The 15,322-nt window shown below is 46.3% G+C and overlaps 1 protein-coding gene across 1 annotated transcript in view; it reads left to right on the forward strand.

The window, feature by feature from the left end:
- LOC115096908 (dynein beta chain, flagellar outer arm-like) overlaps positions 1 to 15,322 on the forward strand; it is a 630,228-nt gene that overhangs the window by 498,314 nt on the left and 116,592 nt on the right. Inside the window, 2 exon segments of the mRNA XM_029612190.1 lie at positions 4,492 to 4,689; positions 6,931 to 7,055. Of these exon segments, the coding sequence (XP_029468050.1) occupies positions 4,492 to 4,689; positions 6,931 to 7,055 (323 nt within the window).

The following is a 15,322-nucleotide window of genomic DNA, read 5'->3' on the forward strand; positions in this document are numbered from 1 at the left end:
CTCTGGAGAATTACCCATTCGTGTTTTCGGCTGCACAGCTTTGCGTTTATTATAGTCTACAAGTTGTGTAGTAGGCTCCTTTACAAAATACAGTACAAAATATTAGCAGCATCTATTGCAAAGCAATCTCCAGATGTTTGTTTTTTTTTACATTTCTTACCACTGTTTGATTTTAATGCATATTAGTCATTTGTCACTTTAACCTAGCATGGTTACAAATTTTTTTTTTATATCTGTACTCAGCCCCTCTAGCTATGCCCATTGGAGTGCCAGTGCTAGTATGAATTATGTCACTGCTTGCATAAATTAGGCCTATTCTCTCATCTTTTGCGCTTATATGTTTTGTTTTGCTGATTGTATAACTTTCCATCCGGTCGATGCTATAATCAGCTCGAGTGAAACAGGCGCTCATGACTGAGCATCCGCTCTCCTAGCGCACGCCCGGCCACCTCTCCCGGGGCGCGCAATGCATTATTTAAATGAGGAGTCGAGCTAAAAAGGAGGTGCTAGGGAAAATTTGCGTTTCCCTAGCGACTCTTCAGCATGGGGCGCACAGGAGAGGTGGCTGCCAGTGCGGGCTGGGAAAGCAGGGGCTCAGTAGGAGCATCCGTTTTCCCCAGCCACCTGCAGAAGAAACCAGCACAAGGTACACGGCCTGGACTGTCCATCTTGTGTGTCTATATAGGGCGCCCAGGATTTTTTTTTTTTAACTTCAATCTGCTTTCTGTGGTTCCTCCTAATTAGTATCGTGACGATACTATAAGTCAGTGGTTCTCAACCCTGTCCTGGGGACCCCCCAGCCAGTCGGGTTTTCAGGATATCCACAATGAATATGCATGAGAGAAAATTTGCATGTTATGGAGGCAGTGTATGCAAATTTTCTCTCATGCATATTCATTGTGGATATCCTGAAAACCCGACTGGCTGGGGGGGTCCCCAGGACAGGGTTGAGAACCACTGCTATAAGTGGAGGAATCACAGAAAGCAGAAATTTTTCTTTTTCCAGTGAGCCCTTGAATGCGGCATACCCTTTATGCCACTCCGGGGCTGACGTAAAATTTGCCCCGTCGCAGTGGGCGCGTTGGCCACGCAGGAAATTTTTTTGAATCGTGGGAATTAGCTAATAGCCTAATCTATATGGAACTTACATATTATGTGCGCTATTAGTTACGCGCTCGATAGGATGCGCATTTTGGACGCACTAATCCCTGTATTGCATCGGGAGTTATGGATGCGCATCCAATCGCGTGTTAAGCCATGCGCTGGCTGCAGCACATAGTATTGCACTGGTCCGCATGCATCTATTTAGTAACTTTATGGAATCTGCAGCAAGCCCAGAATATCAAGGGGCGGATTTTCAGAGCCCTGCTCGCGTAAATCCGCCCAAAACCGGGCGGATTTACGCGAGCAGGGCCCTGCGCGCCGGGAAGCCTATTTTACATAGGCCTCCCGGCGCGCGCAGAGCCCCGGGATTCGCGTAAGTCCCGGGGTTCTCGGAGGGGGGCGTGTCGGGGGCGGGCCCGGTCGTCGCGGCGTTTCGGGGGCGTGTCGGCAGCGTTTTGGGGGCGGGTACGGGGGCGTGGCTACGGCCCGGGGGCGTGGCCGCGCCCTCCGTACCCGCCCCCAGGTCGCGGCCCGGCGCGCAGGAGTCCCGCTCGCGCGCGGGGATTTACGCCTCCCTCTGGGAGGCGTAAATCCCCCAACAAAGGTAGGATGGGGGTTTAGACAGGGCCGGGCGGGTGGGTTAGGTAGGGGAAGGGAGGGGAAGGTGAGGGGAGGGCAAAGGAAAGTTCCCTTCTAGGCCGCTCCGATTTCGGAGCGGCCTAGGAGGGAACGGGGGTAGGCTGCGCGGCTCGGCGCGCGCAGGCTATACGAAATCGATAGCCTTGCGCGCGCCGATCCAGGATTTTAGCCGATACGCGCGACTACGCGCGTATCTACTAAAATCCAGCGTACTTTTGTTTGCGCCTGGAGCGCAAACAAAAGTAGGCTGTTCGCGCTCGTCTGAAAATCTACCCCTAAGTGTGCATAGATAAATGCACACAAATACGATTTTGCCTTCAGCCGGAGATATTCTAGTATGATGCACAAAGCCCTGGGAATGAATGAACAAAGCCTAACTTTAAATTGCTATAAATAGTTTTTTTTTTTTTAAATTCTTGGCGGCTAATCATGAAAAAACCATTGTTAAGTATTAAATGCATAGGATTACGTGACAAGCTGCTTCTTTGTAAAAATAAATGAATGGTCAGGAGGCAATAGATTTGTTATAATGAGGATTTGTTAATGTTATAGCAGACTTTGACTATTCAGAAGAATAATGTACTAGGATTGCTTGGGGGAAACCACATTTCTGTTTTACAATAGACTATAAGGTGCAAAGTATGCGCTATTTTAAAAACAGTTATATACGCTTGTAAAACAAGGACTGTGTGTACATTGGCGTATTAAAAAAAAAAAAAAGGGGGGGGGGATGGGCCAGGGGGCGTTCTGGTGAGGGGCCAACACATACACGTGTAAGTTGCTATTTTAAAATTTGACCACGTGTTGCACGTCCATCTTTTACTTGCTCAATGTCTGGTTTAAGTGATCGTAAACATCTTAAAAAGTGCAAAAATGACTGGGTGAGAGGTCTGGGTGACAGGGGGGGGGAATGGTATTTTGGGCTGAAGAGACAAGAGGGTCTGCACGAGCTGCAGATAGACTGGGCAAACTGGTGAACTAATTGGTAAAACTGGTAACTTCCTTATCACGTGCATATTACAAAAGTTGATGATTTACATGCATAAAAGCCAACAGTTACTAAGAATGTCAGTTAAATATTGTATATATGATTAAAATTAAGGGCACAAATACGCGCATATAGCACATTTTAGCCACTTATCGAGATAAATTTTGAGTTCTCCCAGGCTATGCTGCTGCCACTCAGCTGGATAAGTAAAAAAAAAAAAAAAAGCAACTTATCTGGTCAAGTAAGGGGGTCATTTTTTAATTTGCATTAGTGCCTTATCGTGGGTTAGGCTTCTAACACCCGCGATAACTCCATAATGCCCGCGATAACTCCAAACCGCCTGTGATAAATATAGCATCGTGAAATGCGTATGCAAATTTGAAAATTGTAGTAAATGGAAATCAGGGCAGTTTAACATTGCGTGCGATAACATAAAGCACGCTATCACAGGATTTAATGCCAGAAATAACTACATCTTTTTTCTGGCATTATGCCTGCAATAGCTGTGCACCATGGCCGAAACTGCATTTATCGCAAATCCCGTTTTGGGAGGGGGAGGGGGAGAGGGGAGGGGAGGAAGTGGAGGGAGAGCGAAAGCCTCTGTGGAGGCCAACTGATTTCTGAACTTTTATACCACTGTAAGAGGGGGCATTATGAACCTGGGGTGAGGTTTGTGGGGTGAGTTGGGTTTTAGGGGGCAGTTTAACATGCACAGTCATACATATGAACAGCACATCTAGCTAGGTAGACAGAACATGGAATAAATCTACTCTTCTTTCACCTTCCATCCCTCCAAATCACTTAAAATCTTCACTGAAGGTAACTGTGCTGTTTGCACGAATGACTGTGCATGTTAAACTGCCCCCTAAAACCCAACTCACCCCACAAACCTCACCCTGAGTTACTAATGCCCTTTCTTACAGTGGTAAAAATAGTTAACTTTTTTGTGAGCCTCTATAGAGGTGCTCTCTCTCTCTCTCACTCACACTCTCACTCACTCTCACTCACTCTCTCTCCAGTTGCCCAAAATGCGATATTTATCACAGAAGATAAGCAGATAAGTACTAATAAGCTACTTATCTGGCTATGCTAAATTACATGCCATGTATCTTTTAAATATGCAAATATGTTGTTGGGACTAGAATTGCATTTATTTTATATATTGCATGCGCATTTGTGCTCACGATATAAAACACATGTGCGTGCACGTATCCATATACCTGTATATCTGAGTGTGCGCACGCTTGCTTTAAAGTTATCTCCCCACTTTGACTGATGTTTGTTAAGAGGGACCTGCTATTCCGAGGACCTTAAACAGGAAAGATATTCTCCCTTGGTGAGGGGGGGGGGGAGGATCTTAAACAGGAAAGACCCTTGCGGGGCAGGGGGGGAGGTCAATTACTATAAATAATGGACTATAATGGGTATTATACCTCTGACTTATCCAATTTGAGGGGTTAGTTCCGGGCTGATGCAAACATAAAGTGTTCTGCATAGCTTCATTGTTTTGTGCTAGTCAGGGCCCAAGAGAGTAGGAACTTATAACCACTGAATACAGGTAACGTGACAGTGCCCTAAAGCTATTTGTGTTATATTGTTAACAGTGATACGCTACCATGTTCTGTTCAAAGGGCTTCCCAGAAGCCACCTCCAGGGTCTCATCACTGTAAATACTGCATAGTGAAAACTATTCATTGATTTTGCAATTAAATTCTAATAATCTTCTTCCATTCTTTTTTTTTTTTTCCCCCCCAATGAAGAGATGGTTCTTAAAGAAGAAGGTACACTGACAAAGTGCTCTGGAAATCCTGACCCAGGGTCATTGTCACATTTCCACCAGTTGCTGATATTACGTGCCTTGCGCCCTGACCGCTTGCCTGCAGCGCTATCTCAGTATGTCAGAAAAAACACCAGTGACCTTGTTCTTAACACAGTCATTCCTGACCTTGACAAAGCATGTAAGTACTGGAGTCAACCAGATGAAGGTTTGAATTTAAAAGATCTAGCTTGTAAAAATACCTAATACTGTCTAGTGGGGAATATCGGTATCTTGTTGTTTTATTTTTAAAGCAGCAATATCAGCCAGGACGTTGGTCTTGTATTTCTTCACAGGCCCTACTAGGCTGTGCCAAGGGTGCACACGTGTGCCAGGGCTACTTTATAACATGTGCCTATGTGCTCGCAGGATATAAAACTGCCGCATATCTGGCCACATGCCCATGTACACATGTATATGTGCACCTGCACACCCGTTTGAAAGTTACCGTCCCTGTTAACCGGATAAGTTTATCCAGCTAGCTAGTCAAACAGCGCAGTGGCTTAATATGAACTTCTGAGTTTTTAAGATTGTTAGGATTAGTTAATGTGGGCCTTGGGCAGAGGTGAGAGATGGTACCACCCACAGGGAGGAGCCCCGTGAGCCTCACAGTTGGGAGGCGGAGTCTCAGCTGATGTCAGACACAGTATCAGTCTAGTGTCTTTATTAAAGAGATAGAGTGACACTACCCACGGAGCGGGGGGTGTCAGAGGGGAGGTCTCACAGACCCAGAAACACTGGGTCAGTGGAAAGGGGGATACCCAGTGGGGATACCTCCGTAGAGTTGGTGATGGTCCGCAGAGCGGGAAACCCCAATGAGGTCCTAGTAGAGATGGTAATGGTCCACAGAGCGGGGAACACCAGTAGAGTCCTCAGTAGAGTTGGTAAAGGCCAGCAGACTGGAATAGACCCGAAGGAGTCCTCAGTAGAGATGGTAATGATCCGCAGAGCGGGGTACACCAGGGAGGTCCTCGGTAGAAGTGAAAGTGGTCCGAAGAGCAGGGTACTCACGAGAAGAGTAGCGATGGTTCCAGGGAAGCCCTGAGGAACAGGGCAGGCAGAAGTTTCAAGCGTTAGATCTTCCGAGGAGAGGATAGCCAAGATGAGGAGAGGGCCCCAGAGGAGCGGTTACCTGAGATGTCTTATGCCAGGAAGCAGAAAATGAAACACAGGGTCTTCTGAGAGCGAGGCGGATTTAGCAAGGATGGGTCTCTTTGCCAAGTCGTTGGTAGGCAGGGCCAGCGGGTTTAAATATCCTGAAGAAATGACGTCATCCGGAGAGAGATGCCCCGAGGTTCCTGCCATGATGTGCTTAAGACTGGCCCGTGCGCACGCGCCTAAGGGATTCCAACAGCAAGATGGCGGTCGGTGGTATCTGGGAGCAGTAGGCAGGGAGGCCTGGGAGCAGTAGGCAGGCCGTTGGCAGCTGGCAGAGCCTGCCAATCTACCCCACGGAGTCAGGGAAGTGAAGAAAGAGGTGAGCAGCAGCAGTCGCAGCCGTCTGTGACCGATGGGCATTTCCAGCATAGCTCTCTGCTTCAAGGGCAGGGGGAAAAAAAAAAAAAACAAAAAAAAAACTGATGCTTCACGCATATCCTGCATAGCTTCAACGACAGGGGTGAAGAAAAAAAAAGGATTCGCAATCACAAAGCGAGGAGTAGCTGGCTTGTTACGGCGGTTACTACCCCAACCAAATGTGCCTGATACTTCACTTTCAATGCATATCCAGCATGGCTCTCTGCTTCTACAGCAGGGGAGAAGAAAAAAAAAAAAAACCCAACAAGAGCTGTACAACATAGTCTAGGTAAAACAAATAAGCATGGGTGTAGCTTGCTTATCGCGGCGGTTACTGCCCCTACTACCCCTAACTAATCAAGCTAGATATTTCACTTGCATGCAGCTCCATCACTGCTCTCTACATTAATGGTGGGGGTGGAAGGGGAATAGAACAAGGAGCTAAGAGTAACAGATAAGAATGAGAGAAAAAATGTGTGAGGCTTGCTGGGCAGACTGGATGGGCCATTCGGTCTTCTTCTGCCGTCATTTCTATGTTTCTATGTTTCTATGTTTCAAAGATACCTAGGAGTAATCCTGAAATACCTTTTGCACATCATGACTAATTTGAAACAAAATAATAGTTCATTTGAATGTGTTAGTCTACTGTAAAAATCAAACCTGTTTTTGAATATTGAAGGCCAAGACTAGTCTCCCTTGAGTTGCTTCTAGTAGACTCATTTTTTGCTCTTATTTATTTTATTTTATTTTTTTTTAACTTGGCATTTTTTTTTGGGCTTCCAGATCAGTCGGAACGAGTACTGGGAACTGGCGCTATGAGCCCTTCCTTCTCCTATTATGTATTCATGTGCATTTTTTTCTTCACTAGGTACTGGGGGAAACAGCTTGGGTGTTCTGGTTCTGCTAAAATCTCATTCTCTTTTGAATGAACCACTGTGTGGAGGTGCCGTCCTGAGCCAAGAACCCAAACGTGCCATCTGCGCTGCCGCTAAGGTAACACCCTCTCTTCCTGAGCTTGCATCAGGGAAAGTATGATCACGTCGTCATCCTTGTGCATTTCAGTGTGCACCGTGCTGTATCATTCTGAAGGGTGCAGACTTCTATGTGTGCAGTCATGCAGACTTTCAGTATCTGTTTTGGCTCTGGAGAAAACTGGATTTTTTATGTAGGTCATAGCATTTTTTATGGGAGCATATAAGACTAATTCAAAGATCACAGATGTGAGGCAAAGAAAAAGTATCATAGCTTGTCAAAAGTTCATGTTTGACTCCAGATGGCACAGTAATCCTTTTGTAGGAGATTCTTGCGTAGTTTACACACACACACACCCATACCCATACCCACATTCACACACCCACACTCATACCTTGAAGTAGATGGTTGTTGACCCCATTCAAGTCTCCAGATTTTCCCAAAGGTTTGTGGAGGAGTAGGATGCTTATGCGGCAGATCTCAGGAAAATCCACCGCAGGTCTGCAAAAACCCCTACGGTCTCCGACAGCGACTATTCCGGGTCACTTATAAGTACCCAACAGATTCCGATAGGAGGATCCCTTTCTTGTTGCTCATGCCCAGAAGTCAGAGATGGCAATCCCCAAGTCTGCCAGGGTAATAATTGTTAATGGATCTGTTCTCCAGAAATGCATCCAAACCTTTTTTTTTTTTTTTGAAAGCCTTGACCATATTCTCCGGCAAAAAATTCCACAGTACAATTGTATGTTGACTAAAAAGATACTTTCTAGAGTTTGTTTTAAATCTGCCTCCGATTAGTTTCATGAAGTGTCCTAGTACTATTTGAAAGAATAAATAATCATTCTTAATATACTCATTCCACGCCTATCATGATTTTATAAACCTCTGTTGTCTCTTCTTCAGGCTGAAGAGTCCTAACCTGTTTAGTCTTTCTTCCTAAGGGAGCCGTTTATACTCTTTATCATTTTTGTTCTTTTTTAAATTCTGCTGTGTCCTTTTTGAGATGGGGGTGACCAGAGCTGCAAGTAGTACTCCTGGTATGGTCACACTACAGATACAGTTCAGCATGCTGGTGGGCACACACAGTATTGTTAAATTGCAGTTAAATATAAATATGGCCATGTGTGCTGTTCCAATGGGTGAAATTGCATGTTATTCCCAATTTACAATCATATATAAAACCTAACCAATGGGAAATACACATACAAGTACAAAAATATTTTTTTACAAAACAATATACAAATTGTATTAAAGCAGCAGCTTAAACTACTCAAATTATACAACATCAACTACCTCATTCATACCTCATTCATTCATTCATTAAAAATACACAAATTATGCTTCAATATTTAAAATACAACTCACATGAATTAAGCAAGAATATCTGTCAATGTTATAAATCTTTTTCAAAACAAAAGACACTCATGACACATTGATTAAATGAACCCGTCACCTATTATAAACTAATTTATCCTATTCAAAATCAAAAATCATGTTTCCCTGTACGTACTCGGATCAGTCCAGACGCCTGGGTTTTGCCTCCCCTCTAGCAGATGGAGACAGAGCAGTTATCAAAACAAACTCCGCCTATATATAGGCTGGTGCCACCTACAGTCCAGCAGTATTCCTCTGTCTCCAGCAAATGGTGGAGGTGCAAAACCTACAGTCTGGGCTGTGTTGCTTAGTTGGTTTTTTTGTGATTAGTCAGGCTTAGGGGTGTTTTTTGTTTTTAGTTTCTGACTAAGTTCAGCTTTAATAAAAAAAAAAAAAAAAAAGAAATAAAAAGAAGAACTTTGTGGCAGCACAGTGGTCAGTGGCCTCCCAGGGGGTTGTGAGGTTCTGAGAGAACCATCCCCCACTGGTCTGAGGCAGCTGCTTCACAGGGTCGAAGGCCCTACTTTGCCTACTTAGCAACTCGGGTGCGACACCGGGGAGCTCGGTTCACTCCACCCGATGGGCTCAGCAACTTGGACCACTGCTGGGCAAGTTTTTTAACTTTAAAAAATAAAAAAAGTTTTGGTTTTGTTTTTGTTTTCCTCAGCTGCGCCGGCTCTCTCTCTCTCTCGCTCCCTGTCTCAGCGCAGCATTATCTGTTTATTTACAGCTTTAATTTTATTTTATTTTATTTCTACTTCGTGTGGTAATTTTTCAGTCACGTCCCGATGCCACGTTCATCAGTTTGCCATGCGGCGGGGCCTCCCACGCATGTCTCTCTCGGGAGGGCCTTTGCTCGGCATGCATCCCGGGGGGGGGGGAGGGATCGTCGGGAGCCGTATCGAGTGAAAAAAATTTTAAATCAGCGAAAACCAAGCCTGCCCGAGTCCCAGTGAGGACAGCTGCTGCAGGTCAGGCTGAGGCTGATCTGTTCCCTTTCAGAGCGGGAACTGAAGCCATTTTACAGTCATTTAGAGTTGTGACTACTGCAGCGCCAGGGGAGGGGGTTTTACCACCCCCTCTTTCTCCTCAGCAGGTTTTTACAAGGGACAGAGAACCTTTGCTACCTGTTTCCCCTGATATGGAGGATAGCCCCAAGGGGGCTTCTGACTCCTCCTCTTCTTCCTCTTTCTCCTCACAATTTGGATTGCTGCGCCATAAGGCTTACAAGGAGAGGAAGTTAGAAAAGCATCAGTCTGGTAAAACAATTTGCTTCTCTGAGTTCTAAGCCCACTGCTAAGAAGCGACCCAGGTCCAAGGGGGGTGCTGAACCCTCTCAGCCTAAGCGTCTCCATTGCACAGGAGTTTCTCTGCCTGATACGGATACTTCTGGGCAGGATACTGGTCCAGATGACTCTGATCTCCAGCCCAAGCCTCCGCAGGGGGTGGATGCGGACCCTGATTTACAGTCCCAAGGTACATTGAGAGGCGTGCATGGGACAGAAGGGGATGACCCTAAGGTGATCCACCTCTTTAGGAAGGGGGAGTTGGGTCCTCTTATTCCTTCTATTTTAGCTGAACTGGGCATTGAAGGTCCCCCAGAGAAATCCAAATTGAGATGTATGGATCCGTTATTGCTGGGTCTGAGAGGCCCTGCTTCTTTTCCCTTTCATTTCTTGGCTATGGACTTGCTTTTCCGTGAATGGGATACCCTGGACCTGGGCTTGAAGGTGAGTAAGGCCACGGATAAGCTATATCCTCTGCCGGAGGATGCTTTAGAGCTGCTATGAGTACCCAAGGTTGATGCGGCAGTGTCCGCAGTTACTAAGAAGACCACAATTCCTGTTACAGGGGCTACAGCACTCAAGGACCTGCAAGACAGGAAGTTGAAGTTGGAGTTGCAGCTTAAAAGGATATTTGCGGTCTCAGCACTGGGAGTGCGAGCAGCTATATGCAGCAATTTTGCCTTGCGAGCGGATCTCTGCTGGGTTCAGCAGTTACAAGCTAACGCCGGTTTGTCAGCGGAGGAGACGGCTCAAGCATGCCGTCTGGAAGTTTCAGTGGCTTACAGTGCGGATGAACTACATGACCTACTGTGGACGTCGGCCAGATCCATGGTTTCGGCGGTCTCTGCTCGTTGACTCCTCTGGTTGAGAAACTGGTCGGCGGATGTCTCCTCCAAGTCACAGTTGGGATCCTTGCCTTTCAAGGGCAAATTACTTTTGGTAAGGACCTGTAAGAAATGATCCATTCTCTGGGAGAGAATAAGGTTCATCGGTTACTGGAGGATAGACCAAAGTCCACAGGCTCCTTTTCATCCCGGGCCAGATTCCGTGGAAATTGAAGATTTCGGCCATCTAGAGCGCCCGCTTCTTTTCTTCAGCACGCCCCAAACAAGCAACAGTCCTGGTCCCAGTTCTTTCGCGGCTGCCGGTTCGTCAGACCTGGTACCTCCCAGTCTGCTTTGGGAGCCAAGTCTTCACAATGAAGGGGCGCCGGCCCATTCCCCGGTGCCTGCGGTAGGGGGCAGACTGTCCCTGTTCTTCGAGGAATGGGCCAAGATAACGACGGACCAGTGGGTGCTTACCGTGATAAAACAAGGCTATGCTTTAGATTTTGCACGGTGCCCTCAAGACCGATTTCTCATTTCTCCCTGCAGTTACCACACCAAGCGTCGGGCAGTCCTGGACACCTTGTACCGCCTTCTACAACTGGGGGCCATTGTTCCCGTTCCTCCGGAGGAAAAACAAAAGGGGCGATAATCCATTTACTTCATGGTCCCAAAGAAAGAGGGTTCTTTTCGACCCAATCTGGACCTAAAAAGCGTAAACAGATGTCTCCGCGTGCCACGTTTTCGTATTGAGAATCTACGCTCAGTCATCGCTTTGGTGCGAAAGGGAGAGTTTCTGGCGTCCCTGGATCTCATGGAGGCGTATCTTCATATAGGTATTTTTCCAGACCACCAGAGGTTTCTTCTGTTTTCAATTCTGGGTTGGCTTTTCAGTTTCGAGCGCTGCCATTCGGTCTTGCCACAGCGCCCAGGACATTCACCAAGGTGATGGTGGTGATAGCAGCCCATCTCCGCAGGGACGGTCTTCTGGTGCATCCTTACTTAGACGATTGGCTGATTTGAGCGAAATTGCAATCGCTTGCCCGAGTAGCGATTCACAAAGTGCTTCAATTCCTCCAGTTGCTGGGCTGGGTGGTCAATTTAACCAAGAGCCAGCTGGTTACTACGCAGTCCTTGGAATATTTGGGTGCTCTCTTCGACACCCAGCAGGGCAGAGTATTTCTCACCTCAGACCGCATCGCCAAATTGCAAGGTGCTTTCCTGTAGGGAACCTTTTTGCGGTTTTTGGATTTGGGCATTTCTTTTAGGACGCTTTCGTCTTTCTTGCCAAAATTGGTTTCCTCCTTTCATGTCAACCAATTGGTGGATCTGCCGGCCTTCATGGAGTTAGACCGTTCGGATCCTTTGCCTTGCGACTTGCGGAAGTTCGAGGTTCGCAGAGCTTTGCTGCATTACCTAGAGGTTACCAATGAGTTTCGTGTGACTTGACCATCTTTTTGTGCTGTGGAGCTGTCCTAAACGAGGACAGCAGGCATCCAAAACTACTATAGCTCATTAGCTAAAAGAGGCTATTAGTTCGGCCTATCTCCTTCGTGGTAGATCCCTTCCTACTGGTCTGCGTTCCCACTCTACTTGGTCGCAAGCGGTGTCTTGGGCAGAGTGTCAGATGGTATCACCGCAGGAGATTTGCAGGGCGGCTATGTGGAAATCCTCGCATACTTATGCGAGACATTACAGACTGGATGTCCAGGCTCCAGTTTCAGGAGGATTTGGAGAGGGAGTGCTTCAAGCGGGCCTCTCCAGATCCCATCTCAAGTAAGGAAGCTCTGGTACATCCCAGGAGTCTGGACTGATCTGTGTACGTACAGAGAAAGGAAAATTAGTTTGTTACCTGATAATTTCCATTCCTGTAGTACCACGAATCAGTCCAGAATCCCGCCCGTCACAGACCTGAAAAAAAGGGAGAGTCCGCTCAGTTCTTATATATTTTTTTATTTCAGATTGGCAGAGATTTGCATTTTTTGTCCTCAAGTGGTTCTCAAGGTTCAGGTCCCAGGAGGGTTCAGTGGACCGGTTTGTTTTATTTTATTGTATATAGTTATGATGGTTTTGAGAGTTCCATTCTGCTTTGACATTGAGTAATACTGCCTGACTGTAGGTGGCACCAGCCTATTTATAGGCGGAGTTTGTTTTGATAACTGCTCTGTCTCCATCTGCTAGAGGGGGAGAAAAACCCAGGAGTCTTGACTGATCCGTGGTACTACAGGAACGAAAATTATCAGATAAGAAACTAATTTTCCTATTTTATACATAAAAACCCCTCGAAGGGAATTTCTTCCACAGTATTTATCAAAAATGGCTCTCAACTATATCAAAGTCTCAACGATATCAAAATCTTTTCATATTAGCATGATACACCTTCCCCTCATCCATGAAGGTTCCTATGATCTAATAATTATGTTGCAAGGGTTACCCAAATATCTCAAAGCGGTGTCTATCACGTAAAAAAAACCGATCCTCCCCGGGTACCTCAAAGCAATGCCTCTCACAGCAACGAACAATCCTCCCCTACAAGGGACCCTCATTTCACCCTGTCGGGCTTCTTCAGTGAACACAATAAACAAATCGCTAAGATTCATTACATATCATTGCCACAGTTAAATTTAAAAATAAAACATAATAATGATTACCACAAATGATCTTCCAAATCTATATTCCATACTCCATTTCTCATCACTGACTTCCAATTCTATTACATATTCCTGACAGAGTTCCCAAAAAGCTGCCAAAACACAAAACCAAATTTAAGTACATGTCACTCATACTACTAATCATCACAATGTAACTATAATATATTACTTACAATTATTCTCAGCTTTTCAGAGAAAACTGCAAAGAACACTGCCTTCTATAGACGACCGAAAGCCACCATCATCTGTAGCGTTCCGACGCTTACACGCCTCACGTCCTCCCGCACTTATGTTTAAAAGTATCAACCAATCAGAAGTTAAACACATAAAGTATCACATAAGAGGCGTTTAATCTATCCCTTATTAACTCACTCAAAAGAAGTCACATAAAAGCCAGCCATTTCTAACTCACTATTAATCCCAAGGGATGCCAGTTTCTGCCAGTTGTAAATAAAATGCTGTTCCAATTGGCACAACCTACGGGAAATATCACCCCTCTTCCCGTGTATCATATAAGTTAATGTCCTCAACTGTGTGCGATGTCAAAATCCAATGGTCAATAAGAGGAGCATGTTTCTTAAATGTCTGAACACTACTTTTATGTTCGGTAATCCTCTGCTTAATTTGCCTCTTGGTTTGTCCTATGGAAATATAAGGACAAGGACATATAACCTCATGTATGACACATTTAGAGGTACAAGAGAAAAAGCCAGGCAAATCGTATGGGTGTTGTAAATTCTTATGGCTAAATTGCCGGATAACCAAAACATTCTCACAGACCGAACAGCCCGTGCACCGAATTTGTCCCCTATCTCTACCACAATGTGGGCAGTTGAAAGGCTTCGTCAACCCCTTCCCACACCCCCTCCCCCACCCCCTTCCCCAATTACAAAGGCTCAGGCAGCTTAACATTCAATAAGTTTATTGGTTGGATAAATAATGGCCGCAGCCCTTATAAATACAGTAACAGCAAAATATAATACAGCAACAAGCTATAATAGCATAATAATACAACTTGTATAACTTCATTAACTTAACTATTGAATTCGCTCTTGGTGACCAGCGCTACCCCTTGCAAGGAAGTTCTAAGCTTGAAGCCGGTCAGCTACCTCTGACACCTGGCCGTCGAAGCCACAGCGTCATTGCCTGGGACCTGACCGTAAAAGTCAGTCGTTCGGTGTAAGTGCCTCCGTGCTCCCTCACCCTCTTGGCCGTCAAAGCGTCAAGGATCTGTGCGGGACCTGTTGGGCCGCTGGCCCCAGTCAAGGCCGCCTGCTTCAGTTCTCTGGGGCCGCTGGCCCCAGGGCCGCTCCCCTACTTAACCTACATGTGGGGGTGCGACTAGGCAGGTCAACAGGCACAGAACTGCGACCGCAATCTTCCTGCTGCCGAAAGCGAAACTGAAAGCAGCAAAGCCACATGCCCTTGCAGTCAGGATCGGCAGAAACGAGCCGCGAGAGACAGCAGGACAAAAACAGACCGCAGACTGAAAGGAAACAAACGGATCCGCTGCCGGCAGACAGGCCGAAACAAGAGGTAGGCAGAAATCAGCGAAAGGGAAGTTGCAGGAAGCAAAAGGTAATCCAGCACAAAGAACCAGCGCCGGCGTTGCCTGGGCAAAAAGGGGGCCGCTCAAGCCGCGCGTCCCCTTTTCAACCCGGGGAACGCCCGCCAGGCCGAGCCCGATTCCCCGCCCCCATTGCGTCCCACTTCCCCAATGGAGTCGCGGGTTCTTAATCATCATAAGTAGGCTTGCCACTGACAAATCTCTGTCTCAAATTCCGACCTTTTTTTTTTTAGGTTTATCCACAAAGGATGACAGAGATTCCAACACAGGACAATGTTTTTGTATAATCCGTTTTATGCTTGTCATCCGTGATGAATAAGGCAAAGTGCAAATAACACGAGAAATCGGAACTGTTTCAGTTTTAATCATTAAATTCTGTTGGTCTGCATACAAACCACGTTTAAATGCTTTTTTTTTTAACACATCCAGATGGATATCCACGTGTGCTGTTCACCCTTCTGGGGCGGTCCCTGGGCTAGTGCCCAGGAGAAACCGAGGTGCGGTCGCCGAGCTGCATCGCATCCTGCTGCACTGAGTTCCGCCGCGCAGTGCAAGGTCAAATAGAGCGAGTGTTTACCAGCCTTGG

The sequence above is a fragment of the Rhinatrema bivittatum genome, chromosome 8 (genome assembly GCF_901001135.1).
Source record: "Rhinatrema bivittatum chromosome 8, aRhiBiv1.1, whole genome shotgun sequence".
Classification (NCBI taxonomy): domain Eukaryota; kingdom Metazoa; phylum Chordata; class Amphibia; order Gymnophiona; family Rhinatrematidae; genus Rhinatrema; species Rhinatrema bivittatum.